The sequence below is a fragment of the Amblyomma mixtum genome, chromosome 1, assembly GCF_055824585.1.
Source record: "Amblyomma mixtum isolate Tamu chromosome 1, ASM5582458v1, whole genome shotgun sequence".
In the NCBI taxonomy this organism is placed as follows: domain Eukaryota; kingdom Metazoa; phylum Arthropoda; class Arachnida; order Ixodida; family Ixodidae; genus Amblyomma; species Amblyomma mixtum.
In genome coordinates, this window is record NC_143012.1 from 304,603,518 (window position 1) to 304,624,576 (window position 21,059).

Genomic DNA, 21,059 nt, shown 5'->3' on the forward strand with positions numbered 1-21,059 from the left:
ATTTACTCGCATACTGATCGCACGCACGTAATGATCGCATCCCCGAATTTTGTTGGCAAAATTCAATTTTTTTATTCCCCACGTAGTAATCGCACCCCGAACTTACCGCTGCAATTTGTCGACGATGTCGAGCCTAGCCGATGATGATTGTACTTGCCATCTGTCTGACAGATGGCACGTGCAGATGACCATCTTGCTCTATCAGCATTACCCAACTAGCCCTTTTTATTAATGATCTTAGTTCTCATCTTGACTTAAACATTCCCGTTGACACGCTCTTCCTTGACTTTGAAAAAGCTTTCGATAAGGTACCCCACTAAAGATTACTACTAAAACTTTCACATCATAACCTTAGCCACTTGGTGTTAAAATGGCTACAAAATTTTTGACCAACAGAGAGCAATTTGTCTACGCTAACAAATCATCGTCACCTCTTTCCCCCGTTACTTCAGGTGTACCACAAGGCACAGTGCTTGGACCCTTGCTTTTTCTAATCTACATTAACGATCTTCCCTCTAACGTCAACTCGAACATCCGATTATTTGTTGACGATTGTGTAATCTACCGCCCTATTACCAGCAGAACTGACTCTGACACCCTCCAAACTGATCTAACCCAAATCGAAATTTGGTGCAAGCATTGGCTAATGTCCCTTAATATTACTAAAACATGTATGATTTCTTTTCATCGCAGGCAATCCCATATTCCCTCAAAATATGTTCTTTTCGGTTCTGAAGTATCATCTGTTCTTTCCTGTAAGTATCTTGGCATCACCTTAACTCATACCCTAGCATGGTCTTCACATATCACGAACATCGCTAACGACGCTAACCGCACCCTTGGCTTCCTACGTCGAAATCTTCGTTTTGCTACCCCTTCTATCAAATTATTAGCTTATAAAACATTCGTCCGACCTAAACTAGAATTCGCATCAGCAGTATGGGATCCTCATCAATCTAACCTTTCTATAATCCTTGAAAAAGTTCAAAACCGTGCTATCCGTTTTATTTATCATGACTACTCTTACTATACTAGCGTGTCCTCTTTAAAATCCAGAGCATCCTTGCCTAACCTTGAAACTGGAAGAAAAATATTTCGACTATGCCTATTCCACAAGTTCTATCATTCACCTTTAGGATCATCTATCATATCAACAGCTCATCGTCCTTCTAGCCGCAACAACCACATCAAGACCGTATACCCACCCGCTGCAAGAACTACATCTCATTTCCGTTCTTTTTTTGTCATATCATCTCGGGACTGGAACGATCTGCCGCCGGAAGCCGTACTCATCGTCAACTGCATCGACTTCAAGAAAAAGATTGAGGCCATCCTTATGTAATCAGTAATCGTTATGTATCCTGTAATCTTTATGTACTCTGTAATCTTTATATAATCTGCATGTAATCCGCCCATCCCTCATGTAATGCCCCACAACCGGGGCCTTTGAGGTAATAAATAAATAAATAAATAATTACAGCAGCAGCCACCTGCTGGTTGACCTGCAGTTACACAGGCAGTCTAAATGCGGTTATGCTTAATCGCGGATACTAAACTTAACTGCGGTTATCTCGAATCACGGTTCGCCGTTGTCGCAAGGCTCGCCACTATTCTGGGTCGCGGTGCAACGAACGAAGTGACGCGGTGATCCGGCTGAACTTTCTTGTTCTCGTAAATAACAAGCCCTCGGGTACGGGAACGTCAAAAATGAATCCTCCTTGAGGATCGCTAGCCTGCACCGAGTTGCTGATAGGAGTAATAACTGCGATACAAGCTAGTTTCACATTCGCAACCGCGTAGCAGCTGCCGCCGTTGCAGCACGAGTGACCCGATCTACTTGCACGCCAGCTCCACTGCTAAGGCGTCGCTGAAATCGATCGTATATATTTCTTTCAATATAAAACAATTAGGTTGTCACTAAGGCAGCACCATAAAGTAGAACATTCATTATAGCGTTGGTCGATTTAAAAGCGCCGTCCACTGTGGCTTCGATACGAAACAAGTTAGGCCTAGCGACGACTAGGGAGTACAGTGTTGTCGTCCGCCGTGCTCGCGGGCAGCACCATTGTGGTAAGCGCGCGGAATCCAGTGCCCCGAGCGTTGCAAACGTGTCACCTAAGTACATCAACAATGCAGCGGGTACCGGAAATTTTTTTGAGTAACGGCGGTAAAATGCGTAGCTTGAGCGCCGCGGGACGTTGCTGTTGTACGCTGATGCTGCGCCATCAGACGAGATCGAAGGCTGCATAAAAGCGCCGTCGCTCAAAACTATACACACTGCCTATTTTGATGAGTTGCTCTTGGTACGTGTTTTAGTGCGAAGAAAGTATGTTCTTAAAGCGGCCAGCTCTTGTGCTTTTCGCACTCTACCTTCTCGGTTAATGACATAAGCCGAGATCACCGAGCTCGGTTCGCGATAACCACGTTTAGGGGCATAACCGTGGGTAGCACGCCGGTGTGACAAGGGTAGTCTGCCTGCAACTTGTTGGCGTTTTCGGTGCTCAAAAATTTTTTGTAAAAAATTTACCCGGCGTAATGATCGCACCCCTGAATTTGTGTCAATTTTTTAAATAAAAAAGTGCGATCATTATGCGAGTAAATACGGTATTCGCTTCGCCTCCATCCACACCCAAAAGGTAGGGTAGTTGCAGATCGATGAAGATTCTCGGTGAAGATCGGTGAAGAGTGCCATAAAACAATATGCCGAGCATGTTGTTTTATGGCACTCTTATGTTTTCGTCAAAACCCTTTGAGAAGTTCGAGAAGTTCCAGTGATATGCGCCAGAGTGACATACTTTTGCGGGTGCACTACTTGCACAGCCTCCACAACATTGCACACAAAGTGTGAAACGGAGCACTGTCACGGGATCTTATCCTAGCCGCGACAGTAAGTAGAATGCAAAAGCGCCCATGTACTGTGTGACATCAGCTTATGCTAAAAAACCAGGGGTGATCGAAGTTTGGAGCCCTGCACTGTGGCATCTCTCTCATAGATGGTGCGGGCAGGGCATTTTTTTCTTATTTACTTTCATCACCTACCCTAATGAATGTGGTGTCTCTCGTTGGCCATGTGCAGCTTAAGGACATAAACCTCGCATACCTTGTGGCATACCACCACATTGCACCACTTGCTTGTCGCTGGTGTGAACATGGCTGTACAGCGGGCTGTGGCTGATTTTTCTTTAGTAAACTAACCCTTATTTCTGGTCAGGGCACCCAGTGTGTAATGGGGTTTTTTAAAAAGCAGGGAGCATATAGGCGGCCTGCTGTGGGATTAGGAGGGGAGAGAGGGTTTCGGGATCCTCTCTGCAGCTACATACTAACACTTAGGCTTAAGGCAACAGTGAAAGCTCCCATCACACTCACTTGCAGCAATCATTCTTGCGGCCAGGAAGAACAAAACTCGCAAGGCACGTGGTAGCCAACTGGCGACCGGTTTACCTGAGACCTCCCAAGGTAGGTGAGGCATTCCTTGATAGCGTGCAAGTCGGCTGACACCAGGTGAGACAGGAATGCAAGCAAAGGGACAGTTGTCAGCCCGGTGGAGGTTTCCTGTGCTTCAGGAGAGCGCGTCTTCGTAGTCACAACTCCCTTTTGCATCACTGTGCTGCCTCGTCTGCTGTGCTGCTGGGCGGCCCCAGTCTTGGGAATTCTTGCTGAATGGTGTTGGTGATCTGTGTGCACCGTGTATTAGCTTTCGAGATCTCCTATTGGTAGGCTGCTGCAATAGGAGGGGGCTCAAAGAGAAGCTGAGCTAATCAGAATTTCTGAAGCGAGACAAAGGAAGGTATCTTGGTGTGGTGAGAGGGATGCACGTTCGACCAAACCTCTATCTGTGAGCGCAGTGCTCGTGCTGTCCTTTCTCTCGTACCCACGTTTCAATTCTCTGCATTAATTCTCTCTGCAACCACCATATTTTCTAATCTATAAGTTGAACTCTACCTTGGTAAACTGGCTTTTCTGTAAAATCTGAAAAATAAGTCGCATGTTTATATAAGTCAAACCTTTTACTATGTGCTCAGCAAGCATGGTGGTCAAGTGGTCACTTTCGTAACATGGTTGAATGTACTACATGCATACTGTAGTGTTCTGAAAGGGACTGTCTTCATCGTATATCTGCTGTTTTGTCTGTCACCTGCTCAGCTTGGCATTCACCTGAAGAAAAGCGGCTGCAATCCCTTGTCTTCAGTCAACAGCCGTCACAATGATGAGCTTATTGCGGGAAATGATAAAAGGTCTTCATAAATCCTGCAGGAAAAGCACAGCATAAGGTGTACAGTTGTCTTCACAGTTTATGCTGGTGCATAACTAAAGAAATCACATTGAGTTACATTGCTGCACTGGAGAAAATTCGAGAAAAAGCTGCAGGTTGTACACTAGAAAAGATGGCTTATTGTGTGTGTGTGAAATTACAAGCTGTGGATTGTGATACAGAATATGCCAGTGTGCTATAATTAATTCAGTGACAGATTCTGCTTCAACATGGTTTTGGTTTCCCAAACTTACGACCTCTTGCGGTTAGTAGTGTGCTTCCGTAGTGTGAGTGTACGAGCATTTGGACACTTCACACTTTTATGATGTGTGTGAGCCTGCTGCTATAGTGTAAAGAAATCAAAAGGGTGCTCACTCTGCTACTTCTTTCACTTGAGCCTCAGCCTGCCAGATCAAAAGCAAATTGGTGTGCAGGGTTCACTACCTCAGTTTATGTGAGTTTGAATGTAATGGGCTCACTGGAGCTTGATGCTGATGTCAAGAATTCGTACGGCGTATCCTAAAGAAAAAAAATTGCCGAGGCTCAGCTTGGCTAAGCCTGGGGAATGCGAAGCATATTAGTGGCTAGGCTTGGTAATACATGGCTTTCCTTGGTTGAATACTTAGTCATTTTAATACAACCACTAGAAGCCTTCGTCGTGGGGGAAGACAACGGCATGGCTACAGCGGAACGCCGACTAACCCCGAGACGCGCGTTGGGTGAGCGCCTGGATTGCCACGGAAGCCGCGTCTGCCTGCCCGGTGGAGCGAGCGTTTCACCTACACCGAGTGTGAACGCGCGTTCGAAATGCGCGGGAATGCGCGGGTGTGACAGCTAGGGGTCCCACAGCGACGGCGCGAGGTGGAGGCCGGCTCTCTCATCCGATGTCACGTGGTGTGACGTCACGGTGTCACGTGGCGTGACGGCTAGGGGTCCCACGGCGACGGCGCGAGGTGGAGGCCGGCTCTCTCATCCGATGTCACGTGGTGTGACGTCACGGTGTCACGTGGGGGTCCCACGGCGACGGCGTGAGTGGTAGCTCTAGCAATATGCTTGGCATAAAAAAAAAGATACTAAGGCCAAGCATAGTGAGACAGCAATAGGTATTTTCTGAGTCTGCGCGATGAATACCTTAGCTTCCAGTGCATTTGCTTTTCAGCTGTCCAACCTGCTGTGATGTTGCATTGCATATGGCGATAAGGGTTGTCGCCTCACCAATAAAAAGCTTGTATATAAACAAAAATGAATTTTTGAAGTTTTTGTATTTGGTGACGCTCTCTCCTCCTCCTCCTCCTCCTCCATTGGCCATTTATTATTTTGAATGAAAATATGAGTGAAACTGGTCTATCTACTCCATTGAGTTGTTTGGAGTGTGTGGCAGCAATGGTGTCCACCACAGCAGCCTAGTTGCAGCTAGTGCCGTAGAAGGGCGCTGTGTGCAGAACTGCTTTGGGCAAGCACATTGGAATGGGCCAGAAAAGTAGAGGAAAAAAGCTCACATACATTAAAGGGGGGGGCCACATGTGTTGGGAGCAGTGTGTCGTGTCACTTCTGAAGTGTGACATTTGTGCTGCTTGTCACCTAAGAAGTTTTTTTTTTCTGCGTTAATTTTTTGGTATGCATTTTTGACCTCCGTGTGTTATGTAGTGACTGTCTGTTTTCTCTTTTGTGCCCTTGGCAGAAGATGCTGTGAGCAGCGATCATGAGCGTGAAACATCCAAGCTGACCCTGCTTCCTCCAGCGCAGCTTGTGCTTCCTGGGAACAGCCCTGCCGTGCAAGTGGCATGTGGCATGCACCACACAGGTGAGGAGGACAGGCACAGTCGCCAGCAACTGGGCTGCGTTTTCCGCCAGGGGTGGTATGGCTCGTCTACTTTCTTGTCCCTGTGTAGCTTGCGCTGCTCTGCCTTGTGGTGGACCAACTAGCCTGCGATGTGTTATTCAGGGCTGGTGACCGTTTGTCCCCTTTATTTCTGCAGTGGTGCTCTTGCAGAATGGGCAGGTGTACACATTTGGCAGCAACCAGCATGGGCAGCTAGGGCATGGCGACCTCATCCTTCGGTAAGGTTTCTTTTTTTACTGCGATGAGAAAGCCTTCAGCAATATAAATTTACCATTAACTCATTACAGGCAGAAGCCAGAGTTGTTTTTTAAACTTGTTTAGGAAGTGTGCCTCACGCAACTTGTCTTGGGTTTTGCTTATTAAAGCACTGAAGGAAAGAGCAGTAAAACAATAGATACTTTTTTCAATGAAAGAGAGGCTCCGTCAACAAGCAGAGCAGTTTTTAACACAACAATTTTTGCTCTCTGCTGGTTTCAAAGCTGGGCTTGCATTGTAAATAACACTTTGCTTATTGACTACTGAAGGCTTGTGAAATATATTGCAAAATATTTCTCCTGTTTGATTGATGTAGCACAGACACTTTCATTCTAAGAACCATTCCTCATGAAAGCTGCGCGGCTCTGTTTTTAGCCAGTTTGCGAACTGGGTGCATCAAGAATACGCTTGAGACTTCGATAGCAAGCCAATGCTCTTAATGGCTTGTTACATTGTTAGGGCTGCCTGTCGTGATGTTTTGAATACTAAGGTGTTTCTCACAATTGTTACATTGTGAGGGCCTATGAATAACTTTAGGGTGGCCTGTGTAAAAAATTGTTTCCTTTTTGCTCATTATCCTCACAAACTTGCATCTGCTTGGTACTGTTACATCTCTTTGGTCTGTTCATTTAGTTTGTAGTGCTCAGGCAGTCTAAAATCAAAACCTTTTGTTCTGTGTTTTTGCAGAGGCTCACCAACACTAGTCTACACATTGCCAACTGTCACACAGGTTGCAGCTGGCAGCAATCACTCTGTATTTCTTACTGCATGTGGACAAGTCTACACGTGTGGAAGCTATCAGGTGGGTTTCTGTGAACGACATTTGAGCATTTTGGAAGGGAGGGCTCTCGCATTCATTCATGACTGAATGCATAGGAAGTTATGCAGTACTGCAGAAAATATTAATTTACAGGTTGAAAAAAGCACTAATTTGTACGTCACTCTCTTCTAAATTTTGCACTGTGCAGTCCTGTTGGCATGCCCATAGAAGTCTTTGAAGGAACTGTGAAATGCAATATTCTGTGTTTATTTCAATCCTCATTATCTTCTCTGTTTTTCATTTTTACTTTGAGACAGTTCTTATTTTTTTCACTGAAGATAAAATGCCATCATCAGTTTGTTTTTTGTTCAAGAGGTGAAAAGAACAATCTAGTGTTCTAATCTAAGAACCAGCTGACATGTGAGTGTTAAAGGGACACTGAGGAGAAATTGAAGTTGGCTTGTATCGACAGAATATCATCTCCTGATTACAAAAACGCCACTCATACTGACAACAAAGCTCTTGTAACGTAGAAAAGAGCAAGAACCAAAATACAGGTATCGCCGCCACAGGCCAAACTCGCAAGTACAGGTGTGGTGACGTCATAGGACAAAACAGTGTTGCTAGAACCAATAGTTCTAGTAGCACTGGGACACGAGAAAGCACGAATCACTGAGGCGCAGCCAATGCATGCGCAAATCTCCTTGAAGTCGCCAGATGGCGCCACGTACCCGGCAGCTACAGGCGCGCCTGCAGCATCGGGACCAATCAGCGCCTGCTCATCGGCGGTAGGTGGGCTCCCGGTATTCCGCTAACGGTAACAAGGTTAACAACGTACACGGTATGCTAAAGGTGTCTATTTTCGAGAACTTCGTTGACGACTTCGAGAACGGGATCGATCGTAACGCTGGCAAAATGCCGGTGCAAACGTAAACGAAGCGATGGTAGCGACGGCCGATAGATGCCTTCAACGTGCGGCCGGTGGTAGCTTTCATTTCGGCTGCTTCTAGGCTGCACTGCTGGCGGCCAGAAATCATGGAGTCTGTGTTACGTCATGTGCACGTCATGCTTCACGTCACTTACTCCTGTGTCGTCATAGGAGAGTCCCAAGTTAGAATCAGAGCGGCGGGAAAAACTTTTTCAACTTCGAATCCAAATTTCTTAGAAATAAATGCATCTTTCGCTGCCGACCAAGTGGCAACAAAGCCATGAAATGCCGAACTATCGGATTTTGCTTTTAAAAAAATATTTTAAAAAATATTAAAATATTAAAAAAATTTTTAAAAAAGCGGCCGTAAACACTCAGATGCCGATTGTCTTTCCCGCTTGCCGCTTCAAACGACTGATGACGACGCAGACAACTTTGATGAATACTTGGCGTCACTTTCACAAGCCTTCCCCGATCTTGAAGTTTTCCGAACTGAGCAACGCAAAGACCAAACATTAACCTCTTTGTTTGATGCCGCTCAAGATTCTGTAAAGAATACTTTTTGCATTCGCGACGGTTTGCTTTATAAGAATAATTTCGCTTCTGGAGGAGCACGCATGCTTCTTGTCGTACCCGAAAACCTACGCATCACAGTTCTTGAAATGATGCACGACGACGCCACGTCTGGGCACTTGGGAGTGACACGCACACTCCACCGCACACAACAACGATTTTACTGGCCTAACATGCGTTCAACCATCCAGCACTATGTAGCCAGCTGTGTGCAATGCCAGCGCTTTAAGCTGCCGACTTCAAGTCCACCGGGCAAACTGCGGCCAATCACACCTCCAACAGCCCCGTTTGAGCAAGTTGGCATTGACCTCCTTGGACCTTTCCCACGGTCCTCGAAAGGAAATCGATGGATTCTTGTGTGCGTAGACCACTTAACCCGTTATTGTGAGACAGCCGCGATACCAGCTGCTACTGCGTCTGAAGTATCTAACTTCTTACTTCGATTCGTCATTCTTCGGCACGGCCCTCCTGCAGTTCTCATTAGCGACCGTGGACGCCAATTTACAGCGGACGTTGTTGAAGAACTTCTCCGCCTCAGCAGCTGCAGTTTTCGCCACTCCACGCCATATCATCCCCAAACGAACGGGGTGGTAGAACGCACTAATCGGACGCTCACCACCATGCTCGCTATGTACGTCGCTGCAGATCATAAGGACTGGGATGGCGTCCTCCCGTTCATTACTCATGCATACAACACAGCGCAACATGAGACAACAGGCTACAGCCCCTTTTACCTGCTCTATGCTCGCTCACCTCGCTGCGGCCTTGACACCATTCTACCATTTTTCATCCACGACGAACCTTCTCTTGCGACCACACTCTGCAGAGCTGAAGAAGCTCGCCAGCTTGCCCGCGTTCGAATTTTATCTTCTCAAGAGCGTTCCAAGAACCGCTACGACGTCCAACACCAAGAAGTTTCTTATGTTCCTGGTGACATTGTGTGGTTGTGGACCCCTCTACGCAAGCGTGGTCTGTGTCAGAAACTGCTGTCCCACTACACTGGACCGTTTGTTGTGTTGGAGTGCATAAGTGACGTTAATTACGTTATATCACGACTAACTGCTAGTGGTCGACGGTCACGCCAGTCTCAGGTGGTGCATGTAGCCCGTCTCAAGCGATTCCATCCCAGACGGTCCACGTAACTCGCCCGCCGGGCTCCGTCTGCGAGGAGGGAAATGTCACGTGCTTCCACAGAATCTCGACGGAAGAAGCAGAAGATGAAGGACTGACCGGCAGGGAGAAAGGAAGAAAAAGAGCTGAGGGACGCTGGTAGGCTGCCTGCTTCCATCCTGCTCCGACCGATCCCCTCTGTGAATAAACCCCCGTGCGTGCTAAGCACGTAACAATATCAATAGAGCTCTCCTCACTGTCCCTTTAAAAACTGCACAGCCATCTGCGCTTTTGATGCATGCTGAGTGTTAACCGCACAATTGCTGCTTGAGAAATAGGTACCTTGGCCAGAGCTTGTGATGCTTGTTGGCGTCTTGTGATCTATGATTTCTTCCAGTCACCCCTCCTCCTCCTCCTCCTCCCTTTTGTAACTCGGAATGAAACACTGGCATGTTGGTTCTCTTGCCTCAGAAAGGCCAGCTGGGCCGGGGTGTGCCGGAGGAAGGTGCCAGTGGGGGCAGTCGGCGTCGGAGCAGCAGTGGAGATGGCCATGGACTCTGGCATGCCCTGCCAGGTGCTGTGCCAACCATTGGGGTGAAGCGCGGCCGCAGGGCAACCTGGGTTGGCGCCTCTGGCGACCACACGTTTGTCAAGCTCGACGAATTTCTCACCAGTGCCTCCAGCCTGGCACACTGCAGCTTGGTTGCCAATCGCAGCTGTCTGGGTGAGCTCCGCATCTGGCGTTCTGCTGCGTTGTTATACCAGTCATGTTTTTTCTTTGTCCGTGTTGGCTGATTCCAGTAGGAATTTGTGCAAAGCTTGTTCAAGTAACCTCACGGTCCTAGTTGTCGGGAAGGTACAGAAATGTGGCCAATCTATGAGGAACCTTGTCATTACGGGGTTGTCAGAGTCTGGCAACTTTTCTGTGCAGTAGCATACAAAATGATCTGGGAGCTGCCAAGTAGAGCAAACAAAAATAAAGGTGGAATAAACAGAAATGCTTTGCTCTTGCCATGTTCACTTTTGTGCTGCCTTGGAAACACTGTCGATATGGTTTCGTATTGCCTGTGAATTAACATGAGGCTTTCAGTAATGGTTTTTCACCCTGGCGTGATTGATACATGCATGCCTGAAATTTGAGTGGTTGCGTTATGAGATTCAAACTGCAACGAGTGGGTCTCTTCTCATGTCAGCTGCCTTCTCATGTTTCTTTCATCACCGGCAATCTAAGTTCAATTTTTGGTATAAAACACTCAATTTCAATTTTACTTTTTTTTGCCACTGCTGTTAGTTTAAAAAATCACTTTTCACTTGCCCTTGCAAGAAGCAACAATTAAGTCATAGAGGTATGGTATGGTGGCGCGCAGTTCGATATAACGAACTGCAGGAAAAATTGCATTTCAATATACAGTGCGACTTTCCTATACTTTTTCACTGGATTTTCTAGGGAACAATCTCTCTGTTCAATTTAGCCAATAATTTCAAATATCAGGGTTCAGTATATGTTGGCTCTACTGTATTGCATGGCTGCGTAGTTGCCTGTGTACTATTTCATTGCTTCTCTTCACTCAAAAATGTGTGTAATTGACATTATTTCAGGGATTGTTTCAAAAGACACGGAGCAAGCATCGAAGTTCAAGTGCCTAATGATCAACCGAGCTGATGGCAGCTGCAAAGGGTTAGCTCTTTTTTTTTTTTTTTTTCTCATCACATCGATACACTGCCTTTTGTGAGAAGTAATTACGTTATCAGTGGGCATATTGTTTAAGTATTTACATCATAAATATTGATATTGTATTGACCAGAATGCCGCATATATATGGAATGAATGCAGTTCATGATTTAAGGTTAATGTTGCAAACAGGATTCTCAATGCGAAGTATCCGTAGTTGGGCAAGAAATTTTCCATTTGTGCCTAGTTTTATAGCAAACATCAAATCCTTGCAGAAGCTTGCTGTCGGCTTCATTTTTCCAGATTGCTCACATTTCACTGGCTTCATGGCATTAAAAACTCGTGCTGAAGGGATAACCTCTCCCATTGTCGCAGCCATTCCGGCCTTTCTGTGTTTCACAAAATGTATCATCATCCGTTACTTCATGACAACCTCTTTTGCTCACTGTCGGCAATCTTCCCATGCCGTGATCATCTTTTCAATGACAAATGCATGTTTACGCCAAGTCTTTCGTATCTCAAGCCAGTATTGACCGGAACCGGCTGCCGACCGGAACCGGCTGCCCGCTCTCATTGCAACTGAAACGAACATGATTAGATTTCAAAAACTTTAAGAAAATATTATTCGTGTGTAGTTTTTATGCTGCTTTTACTTCTATTACCTCATGTGTTTTTGAGCTTTAGTTCTTGTTCTGCTTGATATGTTATTTCTTTTTGTGGTATTACTATGCTTATTTTACATTCTTGTATTTTTGCCACCTTTAATTCTCTTATGTAATACTCTTCTCTGAGGCTCTTAGGGGTATTTTGGATGCACGCATGCACGTACACGCGCACACGCACACACACACACACACACACACACACACACACACACTCTCACTCACTCTCTCTCTCTCTCTCTCTTTTTTTTTTACAGGTTTAATTCTGCAGATCAAGTGGACCTGAAGAATCATGCAGTTTGCCTTGATAGCATCTACAATGTGCTTTGGAGGTGAGGCTGATCACTTATCTCAGAGGTGTTAGCACTTTTGTTACTACTACATTTGTTACTTGACCCTCATAGTATACTACACTAATTTTGTGTACTCTGCAATGTTCAAGGTTTTGTGAACTAGTTAATTGCTTCTTGTTCCTTTTTACATAGTTTGTCATATACTAACCACCGACTTAATATAAAAGCTTGGGTGGCTTTGCATGTGCCACCTCTTTTTCTTGTGGGAGTGTGTGTGTCATTATATTTTCAAGTTCCTTGTAGGAAAGTCATCAGTGGACTGCAAGACAGGACCCCAAACAAGGTTTCTTTAAGTTCCAAGGCAGCTTAGCTTTTGTGGAAGCATTGCTTTATTTTTTTTACTTTGTTTGTTGCCCAGAGTGGCAGTGGAAGGTTTAGCATACATGACATTTGTTGAATTGAACATTTATTAGGTCTGTCTTTGAAAGTGTCTGGTCATTTTTTACATATGAGGTTGGTGACTTGGTACATTGACTCCTGGTTCCCTCTGGTAGCTTACACAGTTAACCCAGCATTCCTCTTATTTCCTGAAGCATACTATGAATTCCTCCTTTGGGATGGCCATCAGATTCCATTTTGCATTGCCTTTTATCTCTTGCCTTTCAAGCAAGGCTTCAGCTTTTGAAATAGCTGAAAATTTGCTTGTCTGGGTTATTCTTCCCCATTGTGACCAAAAATTTGCTTGTGTGATCTTATGCACCAAAACTCTAGAAGCGAAAAGGCACGAAAAAAATCTGCATGAAGAACTGAAATCTAAAATGTGTTGCACGTACATAGATTTTGTTGGGATAACTGCAGTTACCTGGGAGACATTTTCTCACTTACACTGCTACCTTGTCCACGTTCTCGGAATTGTACTTTTTCATACTTCAAGGAGTAGTGAACGTTTTCTCTTGTGCTTGAGAAAGTACCAGCACTTGGCTTTTTTGTGCAGTCTTTAGTGCAGTGGCACAAACTAAAACAGAAGCATAACAACATGAGGATGTTTCACACTGTTTTCAGTGCAAACTCGTAATTTTATTGCTTTTATTGAGCTTACTTATCATTCTATCAGTTGGGCACTCTGAATTAAAATGTTCTGTCATATGGCACCTTGCAGTGTAAAGTGTAAAGGTGCAACATTGCATTACTTAGAAGTAATGTCAATCGGGTAGCCATCAGCATGCAACAGTGGTGGGAATGCTGCGTCAGTTGCACCAGCCTGTGCCATTGCATTAAACCTGCTACATGCTACTACAAATAGATGGTTTTTGATCAAACTGTGCCAGTAAGGCGCCGAAATGCTATTCTAGCAACCCGGTGCCGCGATGAATGTAGGGTGGCAGAGCTTACCGCTGAGTGGGCTCAGGTGTGAGTGGTTTCTTCTCTTGATGTGGGGCAAGAAAGATGATACATGGGATCCAAGCCCACCTCATTTCACTTTCTAGCCATTTACCACCTACTCTTAGCGCATAGTCTGCATGCGTTCTGCTCATCGATCTGCCTTGACAGCATTGGCAAGGTTGTCTGGACCAAACGTGGTGAATGGACATGCAAATAAAAAATTGACTAAATATGTATGTTTGCATTTTTACCCTATTTCTCAGTATTGAGCTCCTACTACAAACAGTGAGGAAGCTGCTTCAAACTGAATTTTCACTTTCTACAAAGCCTCCTCCAAACTGCTCTGGGCCATTGCCACCACTGGCAACAGAGCATTGCTAGTGCTAGCTGTGATACCATAAACGATAGGCCCCATCAGTGCCCATGTGGTTGACAGTAGCATTGTTGCCATGAAGAGATGTCTAATTTCGCCCAAGCAGCTGTATAAAAACACAAAAATTGTAGTGAAAAGGGACCTGGAAAATTAGGCTTGCGCTAATTTCACCCAAACCGCTATATAATATTGCAAAAATAGCAGCGGAAAGAGGCATGGCATGTTCGGTTTGTACTTTTCACGGCTGAACTTTGTGGAAGCCGGACAGTGACAACAGATTCTTGAACATGTGGTTCCCACTTGAAATACTATGCCAGTTTGATCCATTGTGCAAAGCCCAGTTTGCCAGTCACCTGCTTACTGCTCCTGCCAGCCTCCTTTACAGCACTGCCTCCTTCTCTACCTTTCATGCCTAAACCAGCCTAAACCAGAAGACGCTTGAGCTGAGCTGGTACAGTGTGGTGCGGAGCGAGGCAGTGCCACTGCAGACATCCCCGGAGGGGCTCTCGGAGCAAGCCACACAGCTGCCGCTGTTCTTGGGTCCCGAGCTGAGCCTCCCAGGGGCAGCGGGGCACCCCGTTGGCCGCTGTCAGGCCGCACTCAACCTGCTTGGGGCACTGGACGTGCTGACAGCCGCCCAGGAGAGGGACCTGAGCGTGCGGGAGGATGCTGAGCAGGCACGGCACCAGAGCCTGGCTCGAGTGTACGCCCGCGAGGACTTCTCCACAGTCAATCGTTTCGAGAGTGAGTGCACTTGGGGACTCTTTGCAGCAGTGCATGTAGGGCATGCAGGTTGCAGGTTAGTAGAGAAGCTCAGCATTGGCACTAGCATGAGCTGAGTCGCATAAAATCGCATAAAAGATAGGTGCCAATGTGGGTACCTATGCCATGTGGCCACTTGGTGCTGAGAAACTTAAGTTTACTTACGCTGTGTGCTTTCCTGTCATAATGAAAGGCAAGCGAACTTCCTGAAGCATTTTAAAATATCTGCATGTGCTCAGCAAAACTGTAACTAAATGCCTTGTGGTAAAACTTAGCATCATAAAATCTTAGATATGTGAAGTGCGTGGGGCTTGTGGCAGGGAAGACATGGTGGGAGATATTTGACCACTTTGCTAGCAGGTGAAAAGCAGGATTTGAGCCACCCAAAGCACCTTTGATAGTTCCATACCACACGAGCGAAGGGTTTTGCCCTGGATATTTCTGCTTTGTATCCTGAGGGAAAAATTGTGTTTCCAGGCTTAGTTTTTTTTTTTTTTTCTCGGCTACCTTGCATGGCGATTTCTGTGCAGAGCACGGTGAAATCTTTGGAAGCATGTCGTCGGTCACTTTGCCCTGTTGTGCTCCACAGGCCATGGCGGAGGCTGGGGCTACTCGGGCCATTCGGTGGAGGCCATTCGCTTCATGGCTGACACTGACATCCTGTTGGGAGGAGTGGGCCTGTTTGGTGGCCGTGGGGAGTACACTGCTCGCATCAGGGTGAGCCAAAGGGCAAAGCTCTGCACACATTTTCGTTTAAGGGGGGACCCTGGTCTTTGACAAAAAAAAATTTTATTAATGAAGTCACAGTTATGAAATTTCCAGGCCACATGTAGTTTTGTGCGCTGATTCTGGGTATGTCATTTAATTTCGTGTAAAACAATTCCTTGAGCACTTGTGCAATTTTTATGCAAGTATTTTGGGAAAAGTTTTGCAGAAATTTACGGCAGGAAACTCGCTGAAATGCATGCCATTAGGTTCTCTTGACACCAAGGAATGCAATAAGGGTAAAATTATCATCCTGGCTCTCATAGAACTTGAGTTATAGAGTTTTGAAGTTGTCGCTTCAGAAATGAGAAGAAAAGTGTGTATTCCTGTTTGTGAAGTCGCAGCTTCAGTACCCTGTAACTCAAGTTCTATGACAGCCAGGATGATAATTTTACCCTTATTGCATTCCTTGGTGTCAAGAGAGCCCAATAGCATGCATTTCAGCGAGTTTCCTGCAGCAAATTTTCTTACATGCTCTCTCCAAAAGACTTGCATAAAAATTGCACAAGTGCTCAAGGAATTGTTTTACACAAAATTAAATGACATATCTAAAATCAGCACAAAATCAGGATCCGATCATTAAGGGGGGACGAGGGTCTTAAAACTAACTTTTTTATTTATGGCTAGAATCTCATGAAATTTTGCACCCAGATGTATTTTTCTCTTCCGATTCCAAATATGTAATCATAATTGAGCTGGTGGCCTTAAATCTTACAAAGTCTAGCAAAGTCTAGAATGTAATTAGGTGTAAAAGTCTAGAATGTAAAAGTCTAGAATGTAATTTCTTACACAGCTTTAATGAACTTTCTCATTGCATCTTGTTGCTTTTATTTACATGAATTGATAGCCAGAGGGTTCCCATACCCGGTGACATTCTTTGTTTTTCTCTAAAGGCATGGCATCCTGATGTACTATGTCGAGAGTAAAAGGTCGCAGTATTTGACACTGCAATTCGTTAAGCTAATTGTACATTGCTATTTATATGTGGCCTAAACAAAAAAAAGTAAGAATGTCATCAGGTATGGGAATTTGCTGGCTATCAATTCATGCAATTAAAAACAACAAAATGCAATGAGAAAGTTCATTAAAGCTGCGTAAGAAATTACTCAATTACACTCTAGAATTCAAGATAACTTTTGTTCTAAGACCACCAGCTCAATTATGGCTACATTTTTGAAATCAGAAGAGAAAAACACATCTGTGTTGAAAATTTTATGAGATTCTAACCACAAATAAAAAGGTAAGTTTTAAGACCCTCGTCCCCCCTTAAGGTTCGAGCACACAAACAGGTGGAAACGGCAGACGTTTGCACGAGGAAGCGTTACGCAACGGCAGCCATGAAGGCTCTTTGAACTATTTGACTTGACGATAGTAAGCGCATTGAGCAAGCATAGATATAATGTTCTGTGTAGAAAAAATTAGGCCGATAAAAGTATTTGGGGAATGTCACTGCATGCACCATTCCTTTGTCTAAAGTTTAAAAACGACTGCAGGTTCCTACCATGTTTTGTTGTCACATCAGTATTTCAGCTAGTTTGGTCTAACAGTGAAACACATAAAAATGTATATCAAAAGTACTGAAGATATATCAGTGAAATTTTGTATTTAGTCATTTAGTGCACTTCTCAGAAACGTGCCAAATTTTTTTATATTGCTGTGGCAAATGATAAGACGGCGCAGTGAACTGGCTGGAAGTGTATTATTTTTGTGGCATGGCTTGTGTACAGTCTTTCGATGTCCCATCCCCAAATTCACCTCTGTGCTGTTTTGTTGTGCGGGACTTAAAGGTGCACTGAAGAGGATTCTGAACTTGTCTTTTTGCCACGGGAACTCGATCTACCCGTTCCCAGCATTCTTAGAAACAGTGACTTATTGCCCTGTGTGGCCGATTTCCCCAATTAAATCGAATTAACGTCCGGCTCCCGCCTTTTTTTTTTAATTGTGCCTCGTACGGTGGGCGGAGTCGACCAACGCGTGGGCGCCTTTCACCCAGTCCCGTGGCGGCTTGCCGCTCTGCCATCGGCGGAGTAATACGAAGTAGTCCGTAGTAGCAAATAGTCCGCGCGTATTTTTATTTCTTCGGGCTTATTTTGCGGCTATATTATCTGTGAATGAAACTATTTATTCATGGAAACCTAAAAAACAAAATAAAGCGAAAGCAAAGCCTCCACGGGACTGGGTGAAAGGCGCTCCACGCGTTGGTCGACTCCGCCCACCGTACGAGGCAGAATTTTAAAAAAAAAGGCGGGAGCCGGACGTTAATTCGATTTAATTGGGGAAATCGGCCACACAGGGCAATAATTCACTGTTTCTAAGAATGCTAGGAACGGGTAGATCGAGTTCCCGCGGCAAAAAGACAAGTTCAGAATCCTCTTCAGTGCACCTTTAATATAGTAGCTTAAGGTTGTGAAATGGGACAAGGCATAGCTTTCATACATAGCTTTGGGAGGTGATTTCTTATTGTGCGTTTCAAATTTGCATACTATAACTATATTTGCTTATGGTTGCCTGACAGGTTTTTGACATTGGTGTGGACGGCGGAGACCAGGAAACCGATGGCGAGCTCCTTGCTGAGACTGAAGAAATACCGTACGAGTGTGGTGCAAGGTAAGGCTGTGAGCACAACACCACAGTCAGCTGGTGTGTTTTTGAGTGGGCCTTGTGCGTATGTTGCTCAAGATTGCAAAACAAACAATGCATCTTTCTTTTTTTTGTCTTTGTTGTCTTTGTCCCCAGTAGTAGTAGTTACAGGTTTTGGTGACCTGTAAAAATGCCATTTTATAGCTTCAGGCACAAAGCTTTTACTCTTCGCATTGTCTCAATGCACACCGCCATTGGTTTGTCATAGAGTGCTTGTCTGGAGAACCTCAAATAAAGCGTACTTTCCAGTTTACGACTTCTCTTCCTGTTGTTAGATTGCTTTCACTTTTTATTACGGGGTTGTCCAGATAGGCCCCTTGGTTTTTCTGCACGATTGTTGCTGTTTGCCATTATGTGTGCAAACTTTGTGTTGTTTCTCTTTGGCCATACTCTTGTTCTAGGCACAAGTACCCCATACTGTTTGAGGAGCCCATTCTGCTACAGGCTAACCGGTGGTACATTGTGTGGGCCCACATTTCGGGGCCTAGCAGTGACTGTGGCTCAAGTGGCCAGTCCGTTGTCACCACTGAAGATCAGTAAGTGTGGCAAGTCTGTTGACCTCTCCACAGTGTGATTGTATCCTGGTGAGCATTGTGAATGATGATTAACATAGCTAGGCAGCTGATCGTGATATCCTGGATTTCTCGGTGTTAACTTTGTGTTTACTAGCCATGAATGGTGTTCAGTGTTATTTAAACAATCGGTGGTCAAATTCTGCCTAATACAGTAGAACCCCGCTGTTACGTTCCCGGATGCTGCGTTTTTCCATCTGCTACGTTTTAATTCGCTTGTGCTGACATAGCTCCTACAGAGTCCCGTGTAATAGAAACCCGGCTGTTACATCGCAGTTGTGACAGCCTGCAGGGTATGTCACGAATATCGCCTGGGTTTACCACTCGTGGAATGGCAACAGCATGCCTGCTAAAATGAGACTTCACACTCCATCGGCGCTTGACCGCCACGATGTCTATGGGCTTCCTGTGCACTGCTCCATGCCAACACCACGTATGCTTATGGATAGCATTAATTTTCTTTCAGCCGTTGGTGCAATTTCATCGTCGCTGCAACTTGAGCACGAACGATCGAAAATGCAAAAACAAACATGGGAGCGGACGCCGTGCAGGCAGCACTGTGGGATATGCGGTTGCAGAAGTTGGCTCCAAGGCTTTTGTTTGTGTCATTCGCATTTCGTTGCTGCTTGCAGCCTAAAAGACTCATTTTGCAGGTTGCAGTTGACGAGGATTGTGTAGGTAGATTTAAAGTGGTGGCGCGCATAAGCGTATGTTCGTCGCAAGTTCACCAGCATCTCCTCACTGCTGCCTCCCTTTTACCAATAGCTGCTCAGATAGAGCATAGCCATTGGGGCGTTTCGGATGTTTTGCACGAGGAAAACTACTGCGAGAGCCAAAAAGCATTGCAAATTGTTGATGAGAAACAAAAAAGAAAGGCAGCAGCTAACGGTGTGGAATTTTTTCACTAGCTGCATTTGGATACAGCATTTTCTGGTTGCAACTTTTTGTTTTCCAGTCCTGTGAAAAATTAACAGTGGTGTTCCACTGTATCGTATTTTTCACCCTCAGAATTCCTTCCTGTAGGGAATTAGACACTTGGCTAAGCAGCGATTATCTACATTCTCTTTCAGGGTTGTCTTTTACTTCAAGAGTTCCAAAAAGTCTAACAATGGTACGGATGTCAATGCTGGACAGATCCCTCAGCTGTTGTACCGGTGAGTTGCTTCTTCGTCTGGCAACATTGGTTGTGACAAGATGCATGAAATATTGGAGGATGTATGACTGTGTTACAAAAAATCAAGCTGCTGGCGTTGTTCACTTTTATTGTGAAGATAACTGAGCATGAAAGGTCATGTGCATGACCTAAATTTTATGATCGCTGTAAAATCAGCTTGTAGAAGTACTTATGTCCTGCTCCAAGTTCGAAGTGGAGTGTCAGTGTTGTGGTTGCAGTTGATGAGAAAATGGCAGGTTGGGCTCTAGTCATTCGTCGCAGCTAGCACAGTGTATAGCATGATAGTAACCTTGCACCTCTTGCATCTCTGGAGTGCCTGCTTCACCCTTAATTTATTCTTCCTTTTAATTTTTTTTTTTCTTTCGTCAGGGTGATTACTCCAGATGTGCAGACATCGAGCCAGCCTGCTGACCAGTCAGAGTCCATCACCATCCTGAGTCACAAGTTTTCCAGAACAGTAACACCGGTTTGTAAACTCCCCTAGTCTTTGGTTGTTGTTTCTTTTCTTTGAGTGTCCTGTTTTTGTGTGGGGGGGATTTGTAGTGCTTTTGGGTACAGGGGAGATTTTCCAGTTTTGGAAGCTGGATACTTATTGAGGACATCCCAACTAATGTGCACTAGAAAGAGAAAGAGTAGAAAGGAAAGGCAAGGAGCGAAAGCCAGGCGTAAGTCCAGTTGGCCATCCCACGCTTGGGGAGCCTAACTCCCACTAAAGTTTGAAACTTTAAATCCAACATGCATTAAGGTCGAAAATAATGAAGCGCCCCAAACGTGTGGAACCAAGTGAATGTCAGAAGAAAGTGTTCGAAGTGGTGATTTGTTCATTAAGGCATGTTATGTAATTTACTTTCTAAACTGCTGCTGCACACCTGTGGCACAGCAGATTTTGGTTTGCACAGAATGGTGAGCACTAGTCAAACCTGGTTATAGCGAACAGGCAAAAGATAATTAAAAAATTGTAAATATAAAATTTCCCCAAAAACGCACCCAAGAGCAGTGAAAAGACATCAACTCAAGCGACCCTTACTAGGAAAACGGGGAG

The 21,059-nt window shown here is 45.1% G+C and overlaps 1 protein-coding gene across 4 annotated transcripts in view; it reads left to right on the forward strand.

Moving 5' to 3' along the window:
• hiw (MYC binding protein highwire) overlaps positions 1-21,059 on the forward strand; it is a 131,513-nt gene that overhangs the window by 32,436 nt on the left and 78,018 nt on the right. For 2 of the 4 annotated variants that reach the window (XM_089566700.1, XM_089566701.1), the window contains exons 18-30: positions 3,373-3,456; positions 5,934-6,056; positions 6,232-6,313; positions 7,038-7,152; positions 10,193-10,445; positions 11,321-11,399; positions 12,313-12,387; positions 14,526-14,848; positions 15,456-15,583; positions 18,147-18,238; positions 18,673-18,807; positions 19,914-19,997; positions 20,387-20,483. In XM_089566700.1, the coding sequence (XP_089422826.1) occupies positions 3,373-3,456; positions 5,934-6,056; positions 6,232-6,313; positions 7,038-7,152; positions 10,193-10,445; positions 11,321-11,399; positions 12,313-12,387; positions 14,526-14,848; positions 15,456-15,583; positions 18,147-18,238; positions 18,673-18,807; positions 19,914-19,997; positions 20,387-20,483 (1,670 nt within the window). The remainder of the gene's footprint in view (positions 1-3,372; positions 3,457-5,933; positions 6,057-6,231; positions 6,314-7,037; positions 7,153-10,192; positions 10,446-11,320; positions 11,400-12,312; positions 12,388-14,525; positions 14,849-15,455; positions 15,584-18,146; positions 18,239-18,672; positions 18,808-19,913; positions 19,998-20,386; positions 20,484-21,059) is intronic. The other 2 variants (XM_089566702.1, XM_089566703.1) reach the window with 1 other exon arrangement.